The 18,927-nt window shown below is 42.9% G+C and overlaps 1 protein-coding gene across 3 annotated transcripts in view; it reads left to right on the forward strand.

Moving 5' to 3' along the window:
• Positions 1-4,871: 4,871 nt before the first annotated feature.
• Positions 4,872-18,927, forward strand: part of ARHGAP24 (Rho GTPase activating protein 24) — a 259,095-nt gene continuing 245,039 nt past the window's right edge. The window contains exon 1 of one of the 3 annotated variants that reach the window (XM_040064711.1): positions 4,872-4,990. Coding sequence is in view for 1 of the 3 variants with exons in the window: in XM_040064710.2 (XP_039920644.1) it covers positions 6,386-6,410 (25 nt within the window). In the remaining 2 variants the exon portion in view is untranslated. Of the gene's footprint in view, positions 4,991-6,283; positions 6,411-18,927 lie in introns of those variants that run through there. The other 2 variants (XM_040064712.1, XM_040064710.2) reach the window with 2 other exon arrangements.

Here is an 18,927-nt window from a genome sequence, read left to right on the forward strand (position 1 = left end):
TGTTTTCATTTTTTTCTTAAACAGTAACTTGAAATAAATCAGATTTTTGTAATTGCATATTCAGCCCCTCATAATGTTAAATGAAAACCATTTTTTTCCCCCTTCTCTGCTTATAAAATGCAAGTCAAGGAGTCGTGATAAGCAGGACTAACTTGAAATGCTTATGCACAGCAATGAAGTATGAAAGTGGTTCTTCTGAAGTTTATCAGTCTGGAGCTGGGCACACTCTTTACCCATCCTTGTACTTTGCCAGACACACACATTTAAAAAAAACATGACAAATATTTGGGTCTGCAGAGGCTTCTGTGCTTGATTATGTCCAGTCTGTTGGAAACCCAATTATCCACTCAATTGCATATCTAGCTGCATACCTTGGATCCATCATATTTTTCAGTTCTTTAATGGCTTAGAGAAACAAAACCAGGTTGGCTGATGAGGCAAACATCCGTGAAGAAAGGAATAAGTCAAGCACGTGAGAAACTAATTGCTATTAAATCAAAATCTTTAAACAGGAACAAGCAGAATGCTATACTTATACTTTTCATTGTAAAGAAGTGTTTCAGGGTGTGTTGACACTACTACCCATTAATAAACTGTCAAGTGAGTATAGACCCAATTATAATGTTTGCTGTGCGAGTAGTGCACATCTTAGTACAACAGCATCATAAAAGTAAGAGCAAAGTGATGACATAAACGGTGAGGGGAGGCTGAAGCGTATTTGACCACCTCTTTCCAAGGTCAATTACTTGTAACCTGTTTGAAGTGCTACTGGCTGAGAATTTACTCTCCTTTCGAGAGCCACGCTGACATAGTCGCTATTAGTTTGGAGCCTGTTGTTTTTCTTTTTGCTTGTGCTTTGACTTCTGCACTTAGCTCTTCTCCTGAGCATGCCCTTTGCAGATGGAGGTGTGCCATGTATGCCGTTCAAATACATTCCCATTTAGGTTAGTTGCTGCTTCAGTCTGGTACGTAAAGGAGAATCAAGTCCTCAAAAGCTATACCAGTGTGCGTTCACAGCTTTTTTGTGGACCTTTTCTCCCTGTGGGCCGGGACTGACTTCAGGAAAGCAGTGACCAGCTCTACTGAGCCATTTCTGAAAGGACAGGCTGGAAGTCGCCAACTCAAGCCTCAAAACCAAGATGACCTTTCAAGCCACAGACCAATTTATCTGATGGCCCCTGACACAACCCAGATCTAGCCTGGGAATGCTGTGGTGGGCCAGGGACAGGTGGGGGAAGCAGAGCCACTTCCCCTTCCAGCAAGGATGAACACACAAGGGACAGAACTAGTGGCCTTGACACATGCAGCGTTTGGGGCATGTCATGCAACAGGAATGCTATGGAAAGAGAGTGTAATTTTCACATCATCAGGGAAATATTAGAGAAGCTACCTGTAGAAATTGCTATAATGTATTGCCTAGCCCACACTAGAGGCATTACAGAAACCAGTAAAGGGAATGGCTGGGAACACCTGGTCCAGTATGTTATATATATGCAAAGAGTTTGAGGAGTGCAGGAAGTGTGCTCTGTGACATCAGCCCAGCCTGCTGGAGATACAGGTACGCAATATACAACATGGACATGGAAGTGTTGAGCAACATTTTCTTACAAAAATCCAAATAAGAACATAAATGGGAGGGGCTATACACTGTGTTAGTTTATTTTTGTGCTGCAGTTAACAGTTTTAGGTAAGGAAAACTGGATCCACCATCCTCACATTAGATGAGTAGTTAAATGATCTACCAGCTGATCAACAAGTGACTTTAGAGAATCCTTCACAATTTTATATTTATCAGCATTACCACTCCATGGCAATCTTGTTGACCTTAATTCTGTGATGTTTATTACTTGTAAGGACAGTGGTTCAATAACTTGAAAGTTTTTATTTCTCTTCCCAAAATGAATCAGCAGGTATGCTCAATTAGAGCAGAGGGATGATGAGGAATACATGTTGTGGTGGAGGCTGCAGGCTGTGCCCCGGGTGGGGGGATGTCAGGAGCCCCCGGCAAGGGGCTGTGACCGCACCAAGGAGCGACTGCTCCCCCTGAGACTCAGCAGAGCTGATGGACAGCGAGAAGGCCCCAGTCTAAGGGCACACAGACCGTGAAAGCACAGACGTCTGGAGAATCCTTTGTTCAAGTTTGCTTGTTTGGAAGCACAGCTCGAGCCGTAAGGGTGCTGCTGCGCCACCATTAAATTAACTTTGGGGATGCGGATGGGGGGACCCTGCTGCGGGAGAGGCGGGGAGCCTGCCCGGCTGTGAGGGGGGTCCGGGGGGCACCCACCGCCCCCTGGGACCGTGAGGGACAGCCCGGCCCGGGGGCCTGTGCCTGCCGGAGGGGCTCCTGGGCCGCCAGACAGGCGAGTTTCCTTAACAAACCTGTGCACAGAGCAGCGCCGACCCCCCGAGCCCACGGCCCGCCGCTGGCCCGGGGATCCTCCGCGCTTCAGCCGGGAGCCAAAGCCAGCAGCTCCCGCTAGATGGGGAGGTGAGCGCGCAGAACCGCCACGGAGCTCCCCGCGCTCCTGGAAAACCAGCGGAGCCCCGGCGCTGTCCTGCGGCTAAACCCGCTCAGCCGCGGCGAGCGCAGAACAAATGAACCGGCCTCTGGGCTCTGCCCGTGTGGGAGCCTCTAGCTGCGCTCAGAGCAGCGTACAGAGCTTGTTTCCCACTCGCAGGGCTTAGGTTGTACTTCTCGAGTTCAGCTAACAGGCCCCTGGTACCAGAAAGTTTTCCCTTCACCCAAGCTAAAAATGGCAAAAAGAGAATTTTGCTCAGGGTAAGGGAGTAAAAATTACCACAGGGCCTCGCAGGATGATTCAAAACAATATATAATATGTTTCTAAGTATAATGTGGGACTGAGCTTGGGATTAATGAAGTCTTGGTAGCTTAACAATTAAAAAAAAAAATCTTAGTACAATGAGTACATTTATCAAGAAAATGGATTTTTATGAAGAAACCTGAAAACAATATGAGCAATGTATTAGAGAGACAACACCCATGCAAATCCGTTTCCTTTTTTTTTTTTTTTTTCCCCCCCCTAAGGCTTAAGGACTTTGCTTTACACATGATAAATGACTTGTCTATAAATGATGGTTTTATTCTTTTTATTCTTTTGTTTTTATTCAACAAGTCACTATGCTAACTTTGTTACTCATTGCAAAAGATAATCCAAAAGCAAAGTAAAAAAAATTTACCAGACTAAGAACATTAGACTGGAAAACAGGGGGTCAGCCTAGGTTCATGGTGAGTGCACAGCATTAATATTGTTGCAACGGTGTAAACCTGAAATTATGACTTTTGAGGGAAGGGATGCCATCCAGAGGCACCTTGAGAGCCTTCAGAGGTGGGGCTGTGTGACCACGACCTTCAGCAAGGCCAAGTGAAAGATCTGCATATGAGCTGAGGCACTCCCAAGGATAAACACAGGCTGGGCAGAGAATGCACTGAGAGCAGCCCTGAGGAGAAGGACATGGGGGTGTTCATGGATAAACAGCTCAATGTGACCTGCAGATTTTGGGAGAAACCCTCCCACAGGGCCCCCCTCCCCTCCTCCAACCGGTTCGGGAAAAGACTTCCTCAGAGAGAAGTGGAAAAAACCTGTTTATTAAACAGGCAAAGCACTCCCAGCACAATACCCGATGACAAGAGCTTCGTGCCACTTATGGAGGGATAACAAACTTAAAGAAAGTCTCCTCTTGAAGATAGTCACTGTGCTCCACCGCTCCGTCTCCGCTGGTGTTGGGAGAAAAGGAGATGTGCAGGGCTGGTCTTGGTGGGGTGGGTCCCCTGTGGAGGCCCCCGGTGCTTCCCCAGGTCCTTAGTCCGGAGAGGTTGGAACAGTTCTGAGGAGAGGGCAAAAAAGAAAAAAGGAAGGAAAAAAAAAGAAAAAGAAAAAAAAAGGAAAAAAAAGAAAAATAAAAAAAAAAGGCAAAAAGCTTCAGCTATTCTACAGCGTCTAACTACGCTTGCACTAAACTAACTAACTGCCTGGGAAAAAAAATACAACAGAGCTTCTTTCGTCTTGCCGTGTTCCAACTTCCCCGCTTCAAGGTCACTCCGAGGAGCAGAGTTTTCCTGGGGAAAACAAACGGTGCTTCCCCTCCGCTTTGCACCCAATTGACGATTGGGGGATACACAGTCACCCTAGGACAACCTGGCAACCTGTGCCCACAGCCCAGAAAGCCAAACGTGTCCTGGGCTGCATCCAAAGCAGCGTGGGCAGCAGGGAGAGGGAGAAGGTTCTGTCCCTCTGCTCTGCTGAGATCCCACTCAGAATATTGTGTCCAGTCCTGGGGTATCCCAGGGGTAATGGCTTTAAATCGAAAGAGAGTGGGCTTAGGTTAGATATCAGGAAGAAATTCCTGACTGTGAGGGTGGTGAGACACTGGCAGAGGTTGCCCAGAGCGGTGGGGGATGTCTGTCCCATCCCTAGAAGTGTTCAAGGCCAGCTCAGAAGGAGCTTTGAGCAACCAGATCTAGGGGAAGGTGTTCCTGCACATGGCAGGGGGGTTGGAACTAGGTAAGTTACCATGCTCTAAATCAAGCAGTTGGTACATTTTCACAGCATAGCATGTGTGGATTGCTTGCAACAAGGCTTGAGGAAAACATGTGTTATCAGTTACCTCACTGCTTTGGGTAAGACCCAGCATGATTATATTTTTGTTGGCTTTCAAATGCTGCAATCTTTGTAACTTCTATATTTCAGGTTATATAATGCTTCCATTATTGCATGTATGATGCTTTATTTTTGGGTACAAAACACTCCCCAGCTGCTGTGACTTTGTTTTCAAAACATGCACTGTGGTTGCACACCTGATCACCTTTAAAGCCTCATGTAGCAATTGGCACTGATTATTTCAGAGTGTTTTTAAGAGCCAGGAAGGATGGAAACTGTTTCCTCCAGCATGGTCTGTTTAGCTGGTCTCTGCTAGGTATGAAGAGCCCCAAGGTACTGCACTGGCTATAAAACTGGGTGAAAATGGTAAGGTATGTGTAATATTTTGTAACTATTTCATGTGGTCCGAGTCCATGACTAGCTGTAACATTCTGCTCTGAAGAATGGGGAATAGTTACTTTCTATGGTTTCTACTCCTTTGTCTTGTGTATTTGTGTTGGATGTGGCATTTTGTTGTGACTCCTCGTAGCTTGTGGCATTATAGGCAGCAATATGACTAGGCTTTTGTCCTTTGGATTAGCACATTTATTATCTGAAAACATAATTGTCATGATGTATTTCTGCTTTTCAGTAATGGATAAAACCAGAGAGGAATAGTTGAAGAATCTTTTAAATTCTTATAGTCTTTGTAAGATGTCTTGTTACTTGAATGTGCTCCCAGCCTGTGCTATTTCCATTGTTGTCATCTCTTTGAAGGGCTGGAAATCCAGATCTGCCTTTGTAAGCCTCCTTTACCAGCAACTTGTCAATAGCTTTGATCTGTGGGGTTTTGCTAATGGAGCTCAATACCTGTTCCCCTCACCTGAGGGCATCTTCTCTGATCAGATGCTTTTTCCTTCCATGCAGAATAAAGATTACCAGCCAGGGGAGGATTAGCAGAGAGGGCAAGATTATGAATTCCCTGGAGGCTGTTGGGGAATTCAGGATGCACTCCCAGCTAGTGGGGCTAATACAATATGTGTGACCTAAGAAGGTGTATTTGTACTGTAGGGGTAACTAGAGACCCAAGACAGGATCAGAAAGGTTTATTTGTTCTTGCTTACAAAAGTTGCTGCAACTTTCACAGTGGAAAAAAACCCCAAACCCTTAATATTTACTCCATATTTACACTGATTTATTTAATGTGTGGTTTTAGCTGGAATTTGCCTTTGTATTGTAGGTGCTGTTTCTCCTTTTTGTGGGAGATGTGAAGAGATAAGCAGATGGGAGTTGATCACTGGACAAGGAGCTCATATTAGTTTAGGGCTCATCCATTGGCTGGCTGTTCTGTCAGTAGTCCCAGGGAAAATATGTCAAAACTGAAATGAGATTCACTCAATAAAGAATTACATGATGGGAATGTATTAGTGCAAGTCAATATGGCTTAAAGGGAAACAGGTGCTGGCAAACAGGCTAAGTAGGGTTGAAAAAGTAATTGTGCAGGGGACAAGAGGTACCCAATTTCACAGGTGCTTGTGATTCACAAGAATTAGCTGCTCAGAGCTGATAGGATAAGAGTTAACAAACTGATGTCATAGCTTGTTGATTAAGGAATCCTTATCAGCTGGGGATTTTTGTTAGAGGCAGCTTCAATTCAGCATTTCTGATTGCAGTCTGCAAGTAAAGAGCTAATAGAATGATATTTGTGGCTGCTGTATTACAGTGAAGACAGACTGGTAAGGCAAGACAGGGTGGAGGGGAGTCATTAATGCAAAACAGAGCTTGAAATGGCTGCATGCAAATTAGACACAGGTATGTCAGTGTTTCATTGCTTTTTGTGTAGCATTTTGGTACTGGGTTAAGCCACTAAGAGAAGTAAACCTGGACTATTTCTGCGTGTTTTTAAAGTTGTGTTAAAACATATGGACAATACAGTAAAGCATGGTCAGACTGACTTTTAAAAAGGTAAATACTTTTTAGGGAGGACCTGAAGAATTTAGGCTGCTGAGTTCTCTCAGAAGTCCCTGGAGTGGCTAACTATCCATTTTCTTCCATGCAAAACTTATTTACTGGACTAGGGCGAGAGATGCAGTAACAAATGGGTAAAAATTGAAAACATGCTGCTGTAACAAGAAAACAAAGCAGCAGTTCCTCAGAGCAAGAATTGAGCTCTGGAGCTAACTATTGAAGGGTGAGGGTAGGTTTCCACTGTTTTGCTGTCTTGAAATCCAGAATGGCTGCCTGGCTGGGAAGTGGCTTAGTCAGTTAGTACTGGCTGAGTTTAGTCCAAAGGCAACAGTGCAATTTAAGGGTCTGACCTACAGGAGGTCAGGCACTGTGACCTCATGGTCTGTCCAAGCCTTAAGCTTTTCCAATCTGTGAAGCAATTTGAAGGTGAAAGGACTTGTACTGTACCCATTTCTGCACAGCAGCCATACTGTACCCTGTAATTGTTTTTATTCTGTGATGCTTGTGTTTGAGGCAGAACCACATCAGAAATTTATGGCCAGACAACAAAGCAATCAAATGCATCAAATAATCACTACACTAACGTCTGGGTCTGGGCAGAAGGTTACAGTCTATTTTCCAATAAAGTAATCACATTTCATCTGATGGTTTGACTTTACCTAATGAAATACATATTTAAATTCCTTGATCAGAAAGTGAGCTGCTAGGGGATATATTGCCACGTGTGAAGCACTCTGTTGTTATTGCTTGCCTTAGTCAGGAAAACGTTTTCCAGGGAGTTACCAAACACGGGTGAAAAGCTAACAACAGTTGTGCCTTGCCTTATAGTGAGAGACATTGACATTATTGACCCAGCTGGACACCTGAGGCGAATCAAAGGGCAGGTGGGTGATTTTCAGATCAGTCTGCCCTACCTTGCTGGTGTGTAGGCTGTTGTTAGCAGAGTGGTGGGGCTGTTCAGAAATGCCTTCTGCTGTCAGCTAGAGCCTGTGGCATTTGGCTTGTTCTGAATATGATTTACAGACCGATGCTGGTCATGAAATCCCATCAGCACACTGCCTCCTGGCATGAATGGAGACAGATGGGTAAAAGAGCTGTAAAGGACACAGACTGGATTATCAGTTGTAATACTTCATCACACACTGGACTCTTGCATGATTTTTAATTGAAAAAAGATAACTGACAATTCAATTACATGTCCTGTTGTGCAGGCATCCAATTTCGTAGCCAGTTGTTCCTCTTCTCTCTGCCCAAGGATGGATCTGGTTTTACCCTGACCTCAGTTTTGCTCCCTTGTGACCATTAATCTCATTGCCAAGCTGTTGCATGCACCAGCCTGTGCAGAGGAATCCTGCTGGAATCCTACTGGAAGCTGCATCTGGTAGGAAGGGGAGGTATGGCAGAAAACTCTCTTGTATCAAATGGTTTCTTACAGACCCACCTGTGCTGACAGCAGGCATTGGGGATGTTTAGGTGTGTTTATGCATGTTGTGGGAGCTGGGGGCAAAGCTCATTACTGATGACTTATTTTTGCTCAAGTGTCTGACTAGGAGACAGATACCAGCCAGCTGCTACCTGCTCCTGAGGCTCTGAAAAGATTCTGGTAGTTAAGAGAGAAGATGGTTAAAGATGTTCCATGTGCTCCTCCAAGTTTGTTGTTTCCCACACTTGTAGAGCTGTCAGGCATTTTCTTCCATGGTTGACATTCTGTAATTGCTTCTGGCTGCTATCAGCATTGATTGTGGCATTAACTTGTACTAAAACAGGAGAGAATCTGTGCAAATGGTTGGCTTTTCTTTCTCACCCCTACCTGGCAATCAATTCTTAAGCTGCTGGGCCTAGAACAAATCTCTGCATTCTCACAAAATGAAATATATTCCATCTTGGTAGGAAGCCCTTTGTACTTAGCTGGATCAATTTTCCCAAGAGCACCAGGGAGCCAGCTTTGGATTTCTGCAAGGTAGATGCAGTACATGGGAAGGGAATCTGTTGCCTCACATTTTACTGGCTTCAGAAATGAAACACTGATTCTGTCTCACAGCAAATGTAAATAGGTTGTTTGTTTTGGGTGTTCACCAGCTGTTTTGTGTGCTAGGTGTAGTTATAAACCTATCCTGTGTGTTTCATGTGGCTGGGATATGGCCCTGGATGGGTTAGAGTTACAACTCTGGAAGCCCAGTGTGGCCATTTCCCAGTGTAACAGCTGTAAAGATGTCCCAAAGTGCTACAGATGTGCGAGATTAACAATGATTCTTTCTAGTGTGGAGTCTTTGAGAAGGAGACACCAGCTTGAGTTAGCAGAACTGTACTTCTGAAAGCTGGTGTTGTGTAAAAAGGGGGCACAGTTTGACAGGATTTCCCCAGAAATATGCTGACATGGGCCTGATTCTGAGCAAGTGAGAAATCTCTGAACGAAATTGGATCACAAGGCTGAAGCATGTGCAGCAGAAGCAAGTTAGGAAACCCAAGTGAAAATATCCTGTCAGGATACCTGCTAGTGCAAATGGTCACTGCAAAAATGGCACCAGTTTTAGTACCTAAAATATTCTATGAGCTATACCCCATTAAAAAGTTACCCTTTAAACTGCTCAGGTGTTCTGGGGGCATGACTTGAAGAATCAATGGTGCAGTGTTGTTTCAGCTTTGATAAGGGCTTTTCTTTATCGCCTTGCATGGGGTATGTTTTATTCATGGCTTCCACGCAGTTGGTTTTTTGTTTCCTGGAGATGGCTGCTGTGCACAGTGACCTGGAGAGCCACTGCATCTCCACACCTCCTGTGAGGGTGAAATGACTGGGCAGTTTCCCTTAATGAGCAGCTGAGACCCACAGTGGAAGTTTCCACTGCAAGGACCCAGCAAGCTGCTCTGGCTCTTTACTCAGTCCCTCAGATGGGGGCTCCTGTGGCACCTGTGAGTGGAAGGCAAGAGAGGAAACTGTGCCAATCCTCGCTGCAGGGCACTTACTTTGGGTTTTGCCTTGTGACAGTCAGGTGGCAAAATGCAGATTTCTGTTTCAGACTGATGTTTTCCCGTGTTGTCTGTGCTGCCAAGGGTATTGTGCCATAGACATATCCAAGATTCGTAGCGAGGACAAGCTGGTAAAACAGGCTGTGCTGAGTTCTGGGTTTTTGTACCCAACCTGTTACAGGCTTTTGGCTCAGCTCAATTAAGTTTTTCTTTCCTATCTCTTAACTGTCCTATGTCATAATTAGGTTTTGTGCATGGCTAATTGGGGGCTTTAGTTTCTTTGAAACGTACGAGCTGCTTTCTTCCCCATGCGTGCTGGTTTTGGCTGGGGGAGAGTTAATTTTCTCCACAGTAGCAGGTATGGGGCTGTGTTTTGGATTTGTGCTGAACACGCTGTTGATAACATAGGGATGTTTTAGTTACTGTTGAGCAGGGCTTGTACAACATCAGGGCCTTTTCTGCTTCTTGTACTGCCCTGCCAGAGGGGATGCTGAGGGTGCACAGGGATTTGGGAGGGGACACAGCCAGGAAAACTGTCCCCAGCTGACCCAAGGGATATTCCAGACCATATGGCATCATGCTTAGCGCATAAATCTGGGAAAAGACGAAGGAAGCAGGGGGAATATCTTCTCCTGGACATCCACCCGTCTTGAAATATTTTTTTCGTGTTCTGCAATACTGAACAACCAATCTGCAGCCATGAAACCTGAGTATTAACCACAGAACACTTCACAGAACATTCTCAGACACTTGCTGCTTTATCACATGTATCATTCTTGACGTGCTCTGCAGCTGGTCTCCTTTGCTGCTCCTAATCTGTGCTGAACCATTTTAAGCTCCTAAGGACACCCAGTGATTCAAAGTGGTGTCATAGTTTATTTCCAGTATTAATACAGAGAAAGCATCATTTCACTGAACACAAGAGTCTCCTGTCCAGTGCCTTAGGGACTGTCAGTAAAAGCCTAGGGGCTGTTGAGCTGAGACTACAAGATCCTTTCTTAAACTTAGTAATGAAGATTTTTTTTTTTTCTTGATAACCTGATTTCTCCTCTGTCAGAGGTCTTGGTGGTGGTTTGTGTCAAAAAAAAGCTGACTCACCTGAATTCAGGTTCCCAAGTATCAAAGGGAAACGCCAAACATGAGATGTCCCAAATGAAATTAGTGTGGCCTGCAAGGTGGTCAGAGAACAAGGAAGCTGTTTTGCTGTTTTGGTTTTTTTTTTTTGTATTGCCTGTTGCTCTGTGTGCACAACTAATCATCCAGTCTCCTGAAGTTGAGACACACATAATGTGTTAGCCAGGGATTTAGTGTTGTTACATGAAAAATGCCCTGCGGGGATTTCCCCGCCATTGGAGGGCAAACTGTTGAATTATGTCCATGGCAGGAACTTCTGGGTTTAAAATGCCTTAGAGGAAGGCTTTGAGAGAAGGCTCAGCCAGAGTGCTTTTGTTCCAATACCTACCTGGAGGTGGAAATTAGTCTTTGCTCTTCTACTGATTTCCCTTTAGGAAAGAATAAGTAGCAGTGTATTACGAAGATCAGCTTAGACAGGAGAGATTTCAAAATGCAGTCAAGATTATATAAAACTTTAGGATCCCTTGGGGGTTGAATTTTTCAGGCTCTCTAGGTTTGGAGACGATTCTTGGGAGCAGTAGCCTGAAGCTGTCATGGGAGGCCACACAAAGCCTTTGCCTGTCCAGGCAAATGAATCCCATAGTACTTCTCATGGGGAAAATGCAACGTGATCCAACAATCCCTCGATGTCAGTTTGGATAAGGAAGGACATGGACCCTTGCCCTGTACCTTTAATTTATAAATGAGTTAACAAGAGCCCACCTGAATCAGGGTTTCTGAGAAGCAGAGAGGACAGCTAAATGTGGGTTGTCCCAACCCACTTCAGTGTGGCCTGCAGGGTGGTCAGGGAGCAAGGATGCTTCGCACAGCATTGCCCATTGCACTGCGTGGATAATTAACCATCACTCTCCTGAAGTTGAGGCACCATGGAAGGGTGGTTTACCTTTAAGATGTGTTAGACACCTTATGCTCAGGAGAGTGTTGGTTATCCTGTTTGACTGTGGAAGCAGCCATCATGCCTGGGATGTTGTGTGCTTACAGCACCTTCAGATGGCATTCAGTGGACAGGAGAAACGATATTCAGAGCACTGCCCCTCAGACCATGACAGCCACATGACCCCAAGGGTTAACCCTTCCTCTGGCAGTGATTCAGGCCATGCCAATGGGATAACCTCTTGTTTGGAGAGTGAAATGAGCCCCAGATTGCTCACATGAATGAAAAATGTGGGGTTGATGTAACAGATCCAGTGTAACTAACATGTGACAGGAAAAAAGAGTGAAAAAAGATAATTTATACATGTCAAGACAGGGATAATGGGACAAAAAAGGTATTGCTTTGGGTATATGTTTCTGGGCATGATTTTCTGGGGCTGTCCTTGACTCCTGTCTGCAGTCAACATTTTACTGGGAATTTACTGGTACTCAGTAATTCCCAAGAGTGATTTAATGCAAGTATGTTTTGCTAAGGACTATTGGTCATTCCATATTATTAGAATATCCTTCCTCCCCATCCATTTTAGGTGATATAATTTGTCAGCAGCACTGACAGTGTCAGAATTCCTGGGAAGTCCTGGTTTGCAAGGAGATCTTTGAGTTAGCAATAAAGAAAATCTACAAAACTTAGCCTGAAGCAAGTGCTTGCTTTCAGCTGAAACCTTCCCAGCAGCTCCTTGTCAAAGGCAAGGTGGAAGATATATAACAGACTCTGATACCTGGCTGTGAGCTGAGTTGCCTTGGGATTGTGGCACAGCATTAATACAAATATTGCCACACAGTAATAATAGGAAATTATCTTCTCGATCTACTGCAATACAGACTTTCCTGCAGTCATGGAGTAATGAGTAATAAACAGTGCTGAGGGCTGCTGTAAAGAAGATGGTGATTGCTTATCTTGGGATTAAGGTTTTGTTTTCCTTGCAGAAGCTATCTCAAAGCTTGTAGCTGGAGAGACTGTTGTGTTACTTCAAGATGTGCCACAGTTAGTGTTGCTTATGACTGAGGAAAGTAGGATGCAGTTGTTCTGTCTATGATGGAGTGGGAGCCACAAAGAAAGGGACAAGAATGTGCAGAGACTATTCTCTTTTCTCCTGCATCTTCCATCAAGTGTACAGGCTTAATTATGTAGCTATTGGAAAATGTATGGAATTGGCATGCCAGCTAAGGCTGTACAGAATGATTCAGTGTGCTTTCAGCGTCTGTGCTGTATAAATGGGAAGGCTGGGGCAGGGAAACGAACTGAGGAAAGCCAGAAATGAGGCAGATATTAGGGATTTATCTGAAATTCTGTGAGTTTGAGGGTAGAATTTGTGTTGGCGGGGCGCATTCTCGAGACACAGGTCAGCGACTTTGCCTGGATATTCCCCCCAGCACAAACTGCTGTGTTCACAAAGGTCAGTGGTGTTGGGCTTATCACTGGGATGTAGACTGTGAAATTTGGGCTGTTAACACCTCACTGGTTCTGAGCACGGGGTTCCTGCAGACACAGGTGGGAATGGAGGGATCCAAATAAGGTAAAGGCTATTTTTCAGTTAAATGGTACTAATGAAGTGTCCTGCTGGTCTCTACTGTTCTTCTGTTTACCCACATGCCATTTATGACCATGTTTTCCCAACTTGCCTGTGTGAAAGCTGAGTAGGGACTGTCTCTGCCCCTTAAAACTGCTACAAATCTGTTAGGCTGTACACATCATGGATCTAAATATACATTTAGGTAAAATATATAACACAGCTGCTAGGCAGTTTATTTTCACCAGTGGAAAGACTATATTTCAAGAGAGTGGTGAAATGTCAAGTGAATTATGGGGTTTGTCTTCTTACTTGTAAAAATAAATTGTGTATTCTATAATCTGAACCAGACTAGGTTTTAATTATGCACTGTTTTGCTTTGATTTACTAGGCAGGTTATCTAGAGGCCAAAACACTAGCAGATATATTGTAGTAAGTCTGGAATGACTTAAAGGGCAAACATTAGACTGAGTAATTCATTTTCAACAAGCTACCATAGGTTTTGTGGTGTGTTTTTTTTTTTTTTTTTTTTTTTTTTTTTTTTTTTTTTTTTTGCTAGGTTTTCTTTCATCTTTTGCCTCCAAGCTTAACTCTTTCATGAATTACTGTAACTTCATTTATTTATATATATATTTTTTTCTCTATTTTGGTTGTTAATTATCAACCCTGTTGGTTCTGCATAGAGTTTATCCCCATAGGGTTCTGGAGAAATAGATGTAATTGAACCTGTCTATGCAGGACTTTTAGCTAATTGCTTTTTCTTGTGGAGAGCTGAATTTGGTACGATAAGCCACAGGCACTGGTGTTTCAGTGAAACGTGTGCAGCACACAATGGGAGATGCTCACTGAAGTCTCACATTACTGGTAGCAATGCTGATGTCTAATCTCCCTAGATATATGATATTCCAGGCAAACTCTAGAGATTTTACCCTCTGGTTTTCGTATCATGCTTGAATTTTGTGTTCAAATCCAATGGCAGAAGTTTCTGCAGAGCAGGATGGCTTTTGAATAGGACAGGCATTTCTTATCAGTGGATTGAGTGCTTGTGGTCAGTGATGAACAATTGTGTTTGACATTCTCCTGCATGCTGCCCATGGATTCTGACAGTGCATTGAGAGATGCTGTCAGTAGGATTTCAATGGTGCATTGACATGTCAGCCTTTAAAATGGCAGTGGAAGTGGTTAGTCAGGATTAGTAAAGATAAGAACTGAGAAATGCTGAATGCAAAAATCGCCTCTTAACATCCCCAGTCTGATGTCAAATCTAGCAGATTTCATGAAATCCATTAAATACAAGAGCTGGAAAACTGATACTAGAACAGAATCTCTGTGTAAAGAGTCCAGAGAGCTCACTTATTGTAAAGTAAAACTAAGCAACATGGGGATGGTCTGGGCTGATGTCTTGGATGGTTTTACGACGACAGATGTTTCTAACAAAAACAAGGAGATGCTAGCCTTCACTAGAAAGCATTTTAGAGAAAATGGTACATCAAAACTGGGCAGCAGTGGTTCAAACTGGAGACAGACCAACTGTCCAGAGTTAGTGAGCACTGATATTGTGCTGGGAGAATGACTACTGTTTTCATATCAATGATGATCTAGCCTGACCTTGCTTCCTCCTGACATCTTAAATATTTTTAGCCTGTTTGATGCTTCAGATAACTCCACTGTAAAACAGATATGTGGGCATTCAAATTGTGTACTGAAAGGTGGTTTCTTGACATGGGATCAGGTGCTGCAAAGAAAGCTGGCATTTGTCAGTGAGCAGTGGGACTGGGTTTGTTCACTTGGATTTGTAATATTAGTTCCCTAGGTTAGATTTTTGAGTTGCTTTTGGACTTTTCTTAGATCAGTACAAAGTTTATAGAAAAGGCATCAGATCAGTCTGAAGAATTATGTAAGTAGAAAGACAATTACTTGGGAGTAGTGCTCTGTAGCCTAAGTGCTCCCAAAGTATTTAGTGCCCATTACTAGTTGTTTGCAGTACTGGAGCAGAACAGCATCTGCTTCACACCAGACACATGACTGGTTTCTAAATTAAGTTAGGGGAGAAAATTTGGCCCTGCTCCTCCATTAGCCTTTTTCTATTTCACAAATATCCTCATTTTAAAGAAACTTCAGGACCAGCAAAACTGAGTGAAACTTTTAATTCACCCACTTAGCCAAACAGTAAGTGCTGAATGTATGTACTGACCCTGCTGTAAACATTACCAGAGCCTCCTCTGACCAGCCCAAAGTGAAGGCCATGCTTTTTTCATTTATTCCTGTAGTTAGCATGCACTGGCTAGGTTGTGGAGAGCTAGACTAATTACTAAAATTCTTTGTAGAGCTAGAGCTGAACTTGATTATTTTTTAGCAGTAAATTTTTAATTACCTTGTCACACCAAATTTGCCAACAGGCTTCAGTGAGCCTGCACATTGCAGTACAGCTACTGAATGTAGCACAACATGGTTGGCATGCTTTATTTTGTAGGTCTGTCAGAGGGTATTTTTTCCTTTGCATTAATATCAAGTTGCTATATATAGAAACTTAGAAGCATGCATGTTAAAATTTTTTGTCTTTAAAAAGTAACCTGTTAGAGAGAGAACTCTATGGGTTGAGAAACACCTTCTACCATCAGGCAGCAATGCTGTGTTCACTGCCTCTTAATGTCATAGGAGCTTCTTAGGTTTTGGGGTTTTTTTTTTCCTGTTGTGGTGGATGCTCGGTGTTAGAATCACATGATCAACTGCTGTTTAGGCAAATTATAGATAGGTATAGAGGGAATGGTTGCACTTCTCAGAAAAGGAGGAAATAGCAACAGGTAGCTAGCTAAACTGATGATGTCAAGTAAAAGGGATGAAAGATACTGAAAGCTGAAGTATAGAGGAATATTTATGGACAACAGTAGGAGAGAAACACAGCTTGGTGCTGCATTTGCCCTCTGCCTGATGACTTAAAAATTAGCTGCAGTTGTCTGTGTAATACTACCCTGGCTGTGGCCTGACAATCACCATTTGTTACTTGGCAATCTAATTCTCTCACGGAATTTCTTTTCCTGAAGTAAAACTGAGGGAATATTTATATCTATCTGCATTATACATTTATTTTCCTGCTGTAAACAAATGCCTAAGGAAAACCTGTAACCTGTGTCCAAGCACAGCAATTAAACAGGGAGAAGTAGAAAGTCTCTCTGTAGAGAGAGCCATCTTGGAAAGAAGCAGTTTTAGTTTAACTTGAAAAAGCTTCAGCAGTGCACAGGAGGCTGCAATTTGCACTTCCTTTATTGCTTCACATGACCGTACCCACTCCGTTTTCCTGGGCACAATTGTATCCAATAAGAAAATGGTGTAAGATTTTCACAACAAATGGCATTACCTGACTGATTTTACACTCACTTAACTTTAAAGGTCGGTGAAGCTTCTCTGGGTCACAGCAGAATTAGATGCTCCACAGTTCCCAGCCTGGGTTTGCACTTTGCTTGACACTAAATATGAGAGAGTAAACCAGGCTGTGAGCACGAGGGGTAATTCTGTGCTTCTGGAGAAACTCTGAGCACTGCTGGAATTTGGGAGGTCAGGTGGCATGATTGCATCGGCTTCTTTTAGACTCGAAATCAAGGCATCCATAAGTTGGAAGAAATGAAAGTGTTTTGCCTGCTCATCAAGGCGGATATTTCAAGTTTGCATATTCAAATGTAGCCATTGAAATTTTCCATTTTGTGGTCATGGTTTCAGAGACTGAAATATTTAACATCTGTTAACATGAGTGCAGCTTAAGTGCTTGCACAGCTGGGGACCATGCCATGTATGAAACTTGGGTGTAACCTTGAAGAAAAGGAAGCCAATAATTTCCACTTAGCTGCATTAAAAAGAAGTCCTGCTTCAAGACTTGTTTTTCTAAATAAGTGTTGCTGGGTTGTTGGATGTGTGGCTGCTCTTTGTACTGTTTTATAAATGACTCCTGTGCTACCAATGACACCTATTAACCTGCATTTGATGGAATAACCAAATAAAGTTTAAAAAGCTGTATCGCAAAGATTGATATCTGTGTAGGCAGGTTGATCCATGTTCTGGTTTACTTAGACGATGTTGGATAATAGAAACGTGGTGTTACTTGTGCCTTATCTGAGTAGGATTATCAGGGTTTTCCACCAATTACTTCCAGCTGTTTCAAAGATAAGTTTGAGAAATGGAAAGCTGTGGAGGAGGGCTGGATGCAGATATACAAACGCTTCAGACCCTGTGTGATAAATACTAAGTGTGAATGTAAACAGTGCTGCTTTGAGGGTATGTAACAGGGGTTTTGGGGATGGTGCTGTGTGGCAAACATACTGAGTCCAGGAAGGGAGTAGACTAATTATGTCCGTAAAAGTAGTAATTGCAGTATCAGGGAAAAAAATAGTTCTAGCACTTCCTATTAGTGAAATTTCCTGACTATTTGGTAATGTGTGGTAGAACGACACAAAGAATCCAATTTCTCATTTGCTGCTACAATTCCTGAGGGTAAAAAAGCTTTTTTGTTTTTTCGTTTTTTTTTAAGTAATACTTGCATATCTAAAGGAATACATTGAGTTGGGTGCTTCAGTGAGGCCCTGTTTCGATTCCTGATAGATAAGAAACAAACCACAGATACTACCAGAAATGAAATTAAGTGAAAATTAGCATCACTTAACCAACCAGGCACTGCATCTTAAACGGTAGAAGGGAGTCTAAGGATTGTGCAGTCTCCTGTGTCCTGGTTTTTTGTTATGCAAGAGTTAGAGGTGTGGAGTCCCAACCTGGCTGCTGCTGGGGCCCCTGGAGGCAGGGAGCAGAGTTATTGTAGATGAGCATCTGCTACGTAGCTGAAAGAGTGAAGAAAAAGCGCTGTTCATGCATTTGCTGTCATTGATTATTGTTGATTTAGCAGCATCCAGTGCCTCAATAATTCAGTGACATGAAGTTATAAATTAATGACACCTTCTTTATAGGCACATCGTGCTGTGATGCCTTTGCCAGTGGCTAAATGCAAATCATCCCTGGTCTTTTAGCCCCTTCAGAAGCTGGGCAAGTAATCTTCTCAATCTCATGATTATCTCAGGAAATTTCCTAGAGCTGTCTGGGTTGCAGTAGAAGCTGGAAAGAGGGCAAGTGCAAAGATTTGTAGTCCAAGATCAGATGATGTTTAACAGGCAGGTGTCAGGCTTATCTCACCTTCCATAGGCTTTATCTTATGTCTGTCTGTGAATACTCCTTTCAATATTCTAAATTTTAAGGATATATATATATTAATTGGTAAGCAGGACAACATTCATCAAGGTTTTTACAAGAGAGGGTAACAGTTTGGTCTTAAATCAGCAACTTAGCCCCATTAGTTGGTGTTTTCATCAGGAAAGGGTTCTAGAACAGAACCAAATTGGTTGTAGTACAAGCTGTAAATTTCCTTTGAAAAGGAATAAATGTTCTATAAAAATGTTTTTTCCCAATAGAATAGAAAAAAACCCAAAACCCAGAAAGTTCAGAATAAATACATATTATTGATACACTAATAGCTAAGTTTTACTTCCTTTATATGCTCATGTGTTAAATTACAAATGCTTTCACTAATAACTTAGCAGTAGAGACTTAAAATACCTCCTCTGCAGTCAGTCAAGTTCATAAAATGTGGTAAGCAGAGAAAGTTCTTAGTTCTTGGTTAAATTAAATGAAAAACATTTGGTGTCTAACAGGGTCATGACTAGAGTCTGTGCTTCAAATTTTTTTAAAATTTTTGTTCTGCTTGACTGAGATGCCTGAAGCACAATTATAGTTTCCCACATTAAAATGAAAGCTCTGAGCAGCCTTTCTAGTGGTGA

Source organism: Hirundo rustica, chromosome 5, assembly GCF_015227805.2.
Source record: "Hirundo rustica isolate bHirRus1 chromosome 5, bHirRus1.pri.v3, whole genome shotgun sequence".
Taxonomy (NCBI): Eukaryota; Metazoa; Chordata; class Aves; order Passeriformes; family Hirundinidae; genus Hirundo; species Hirundo rustica.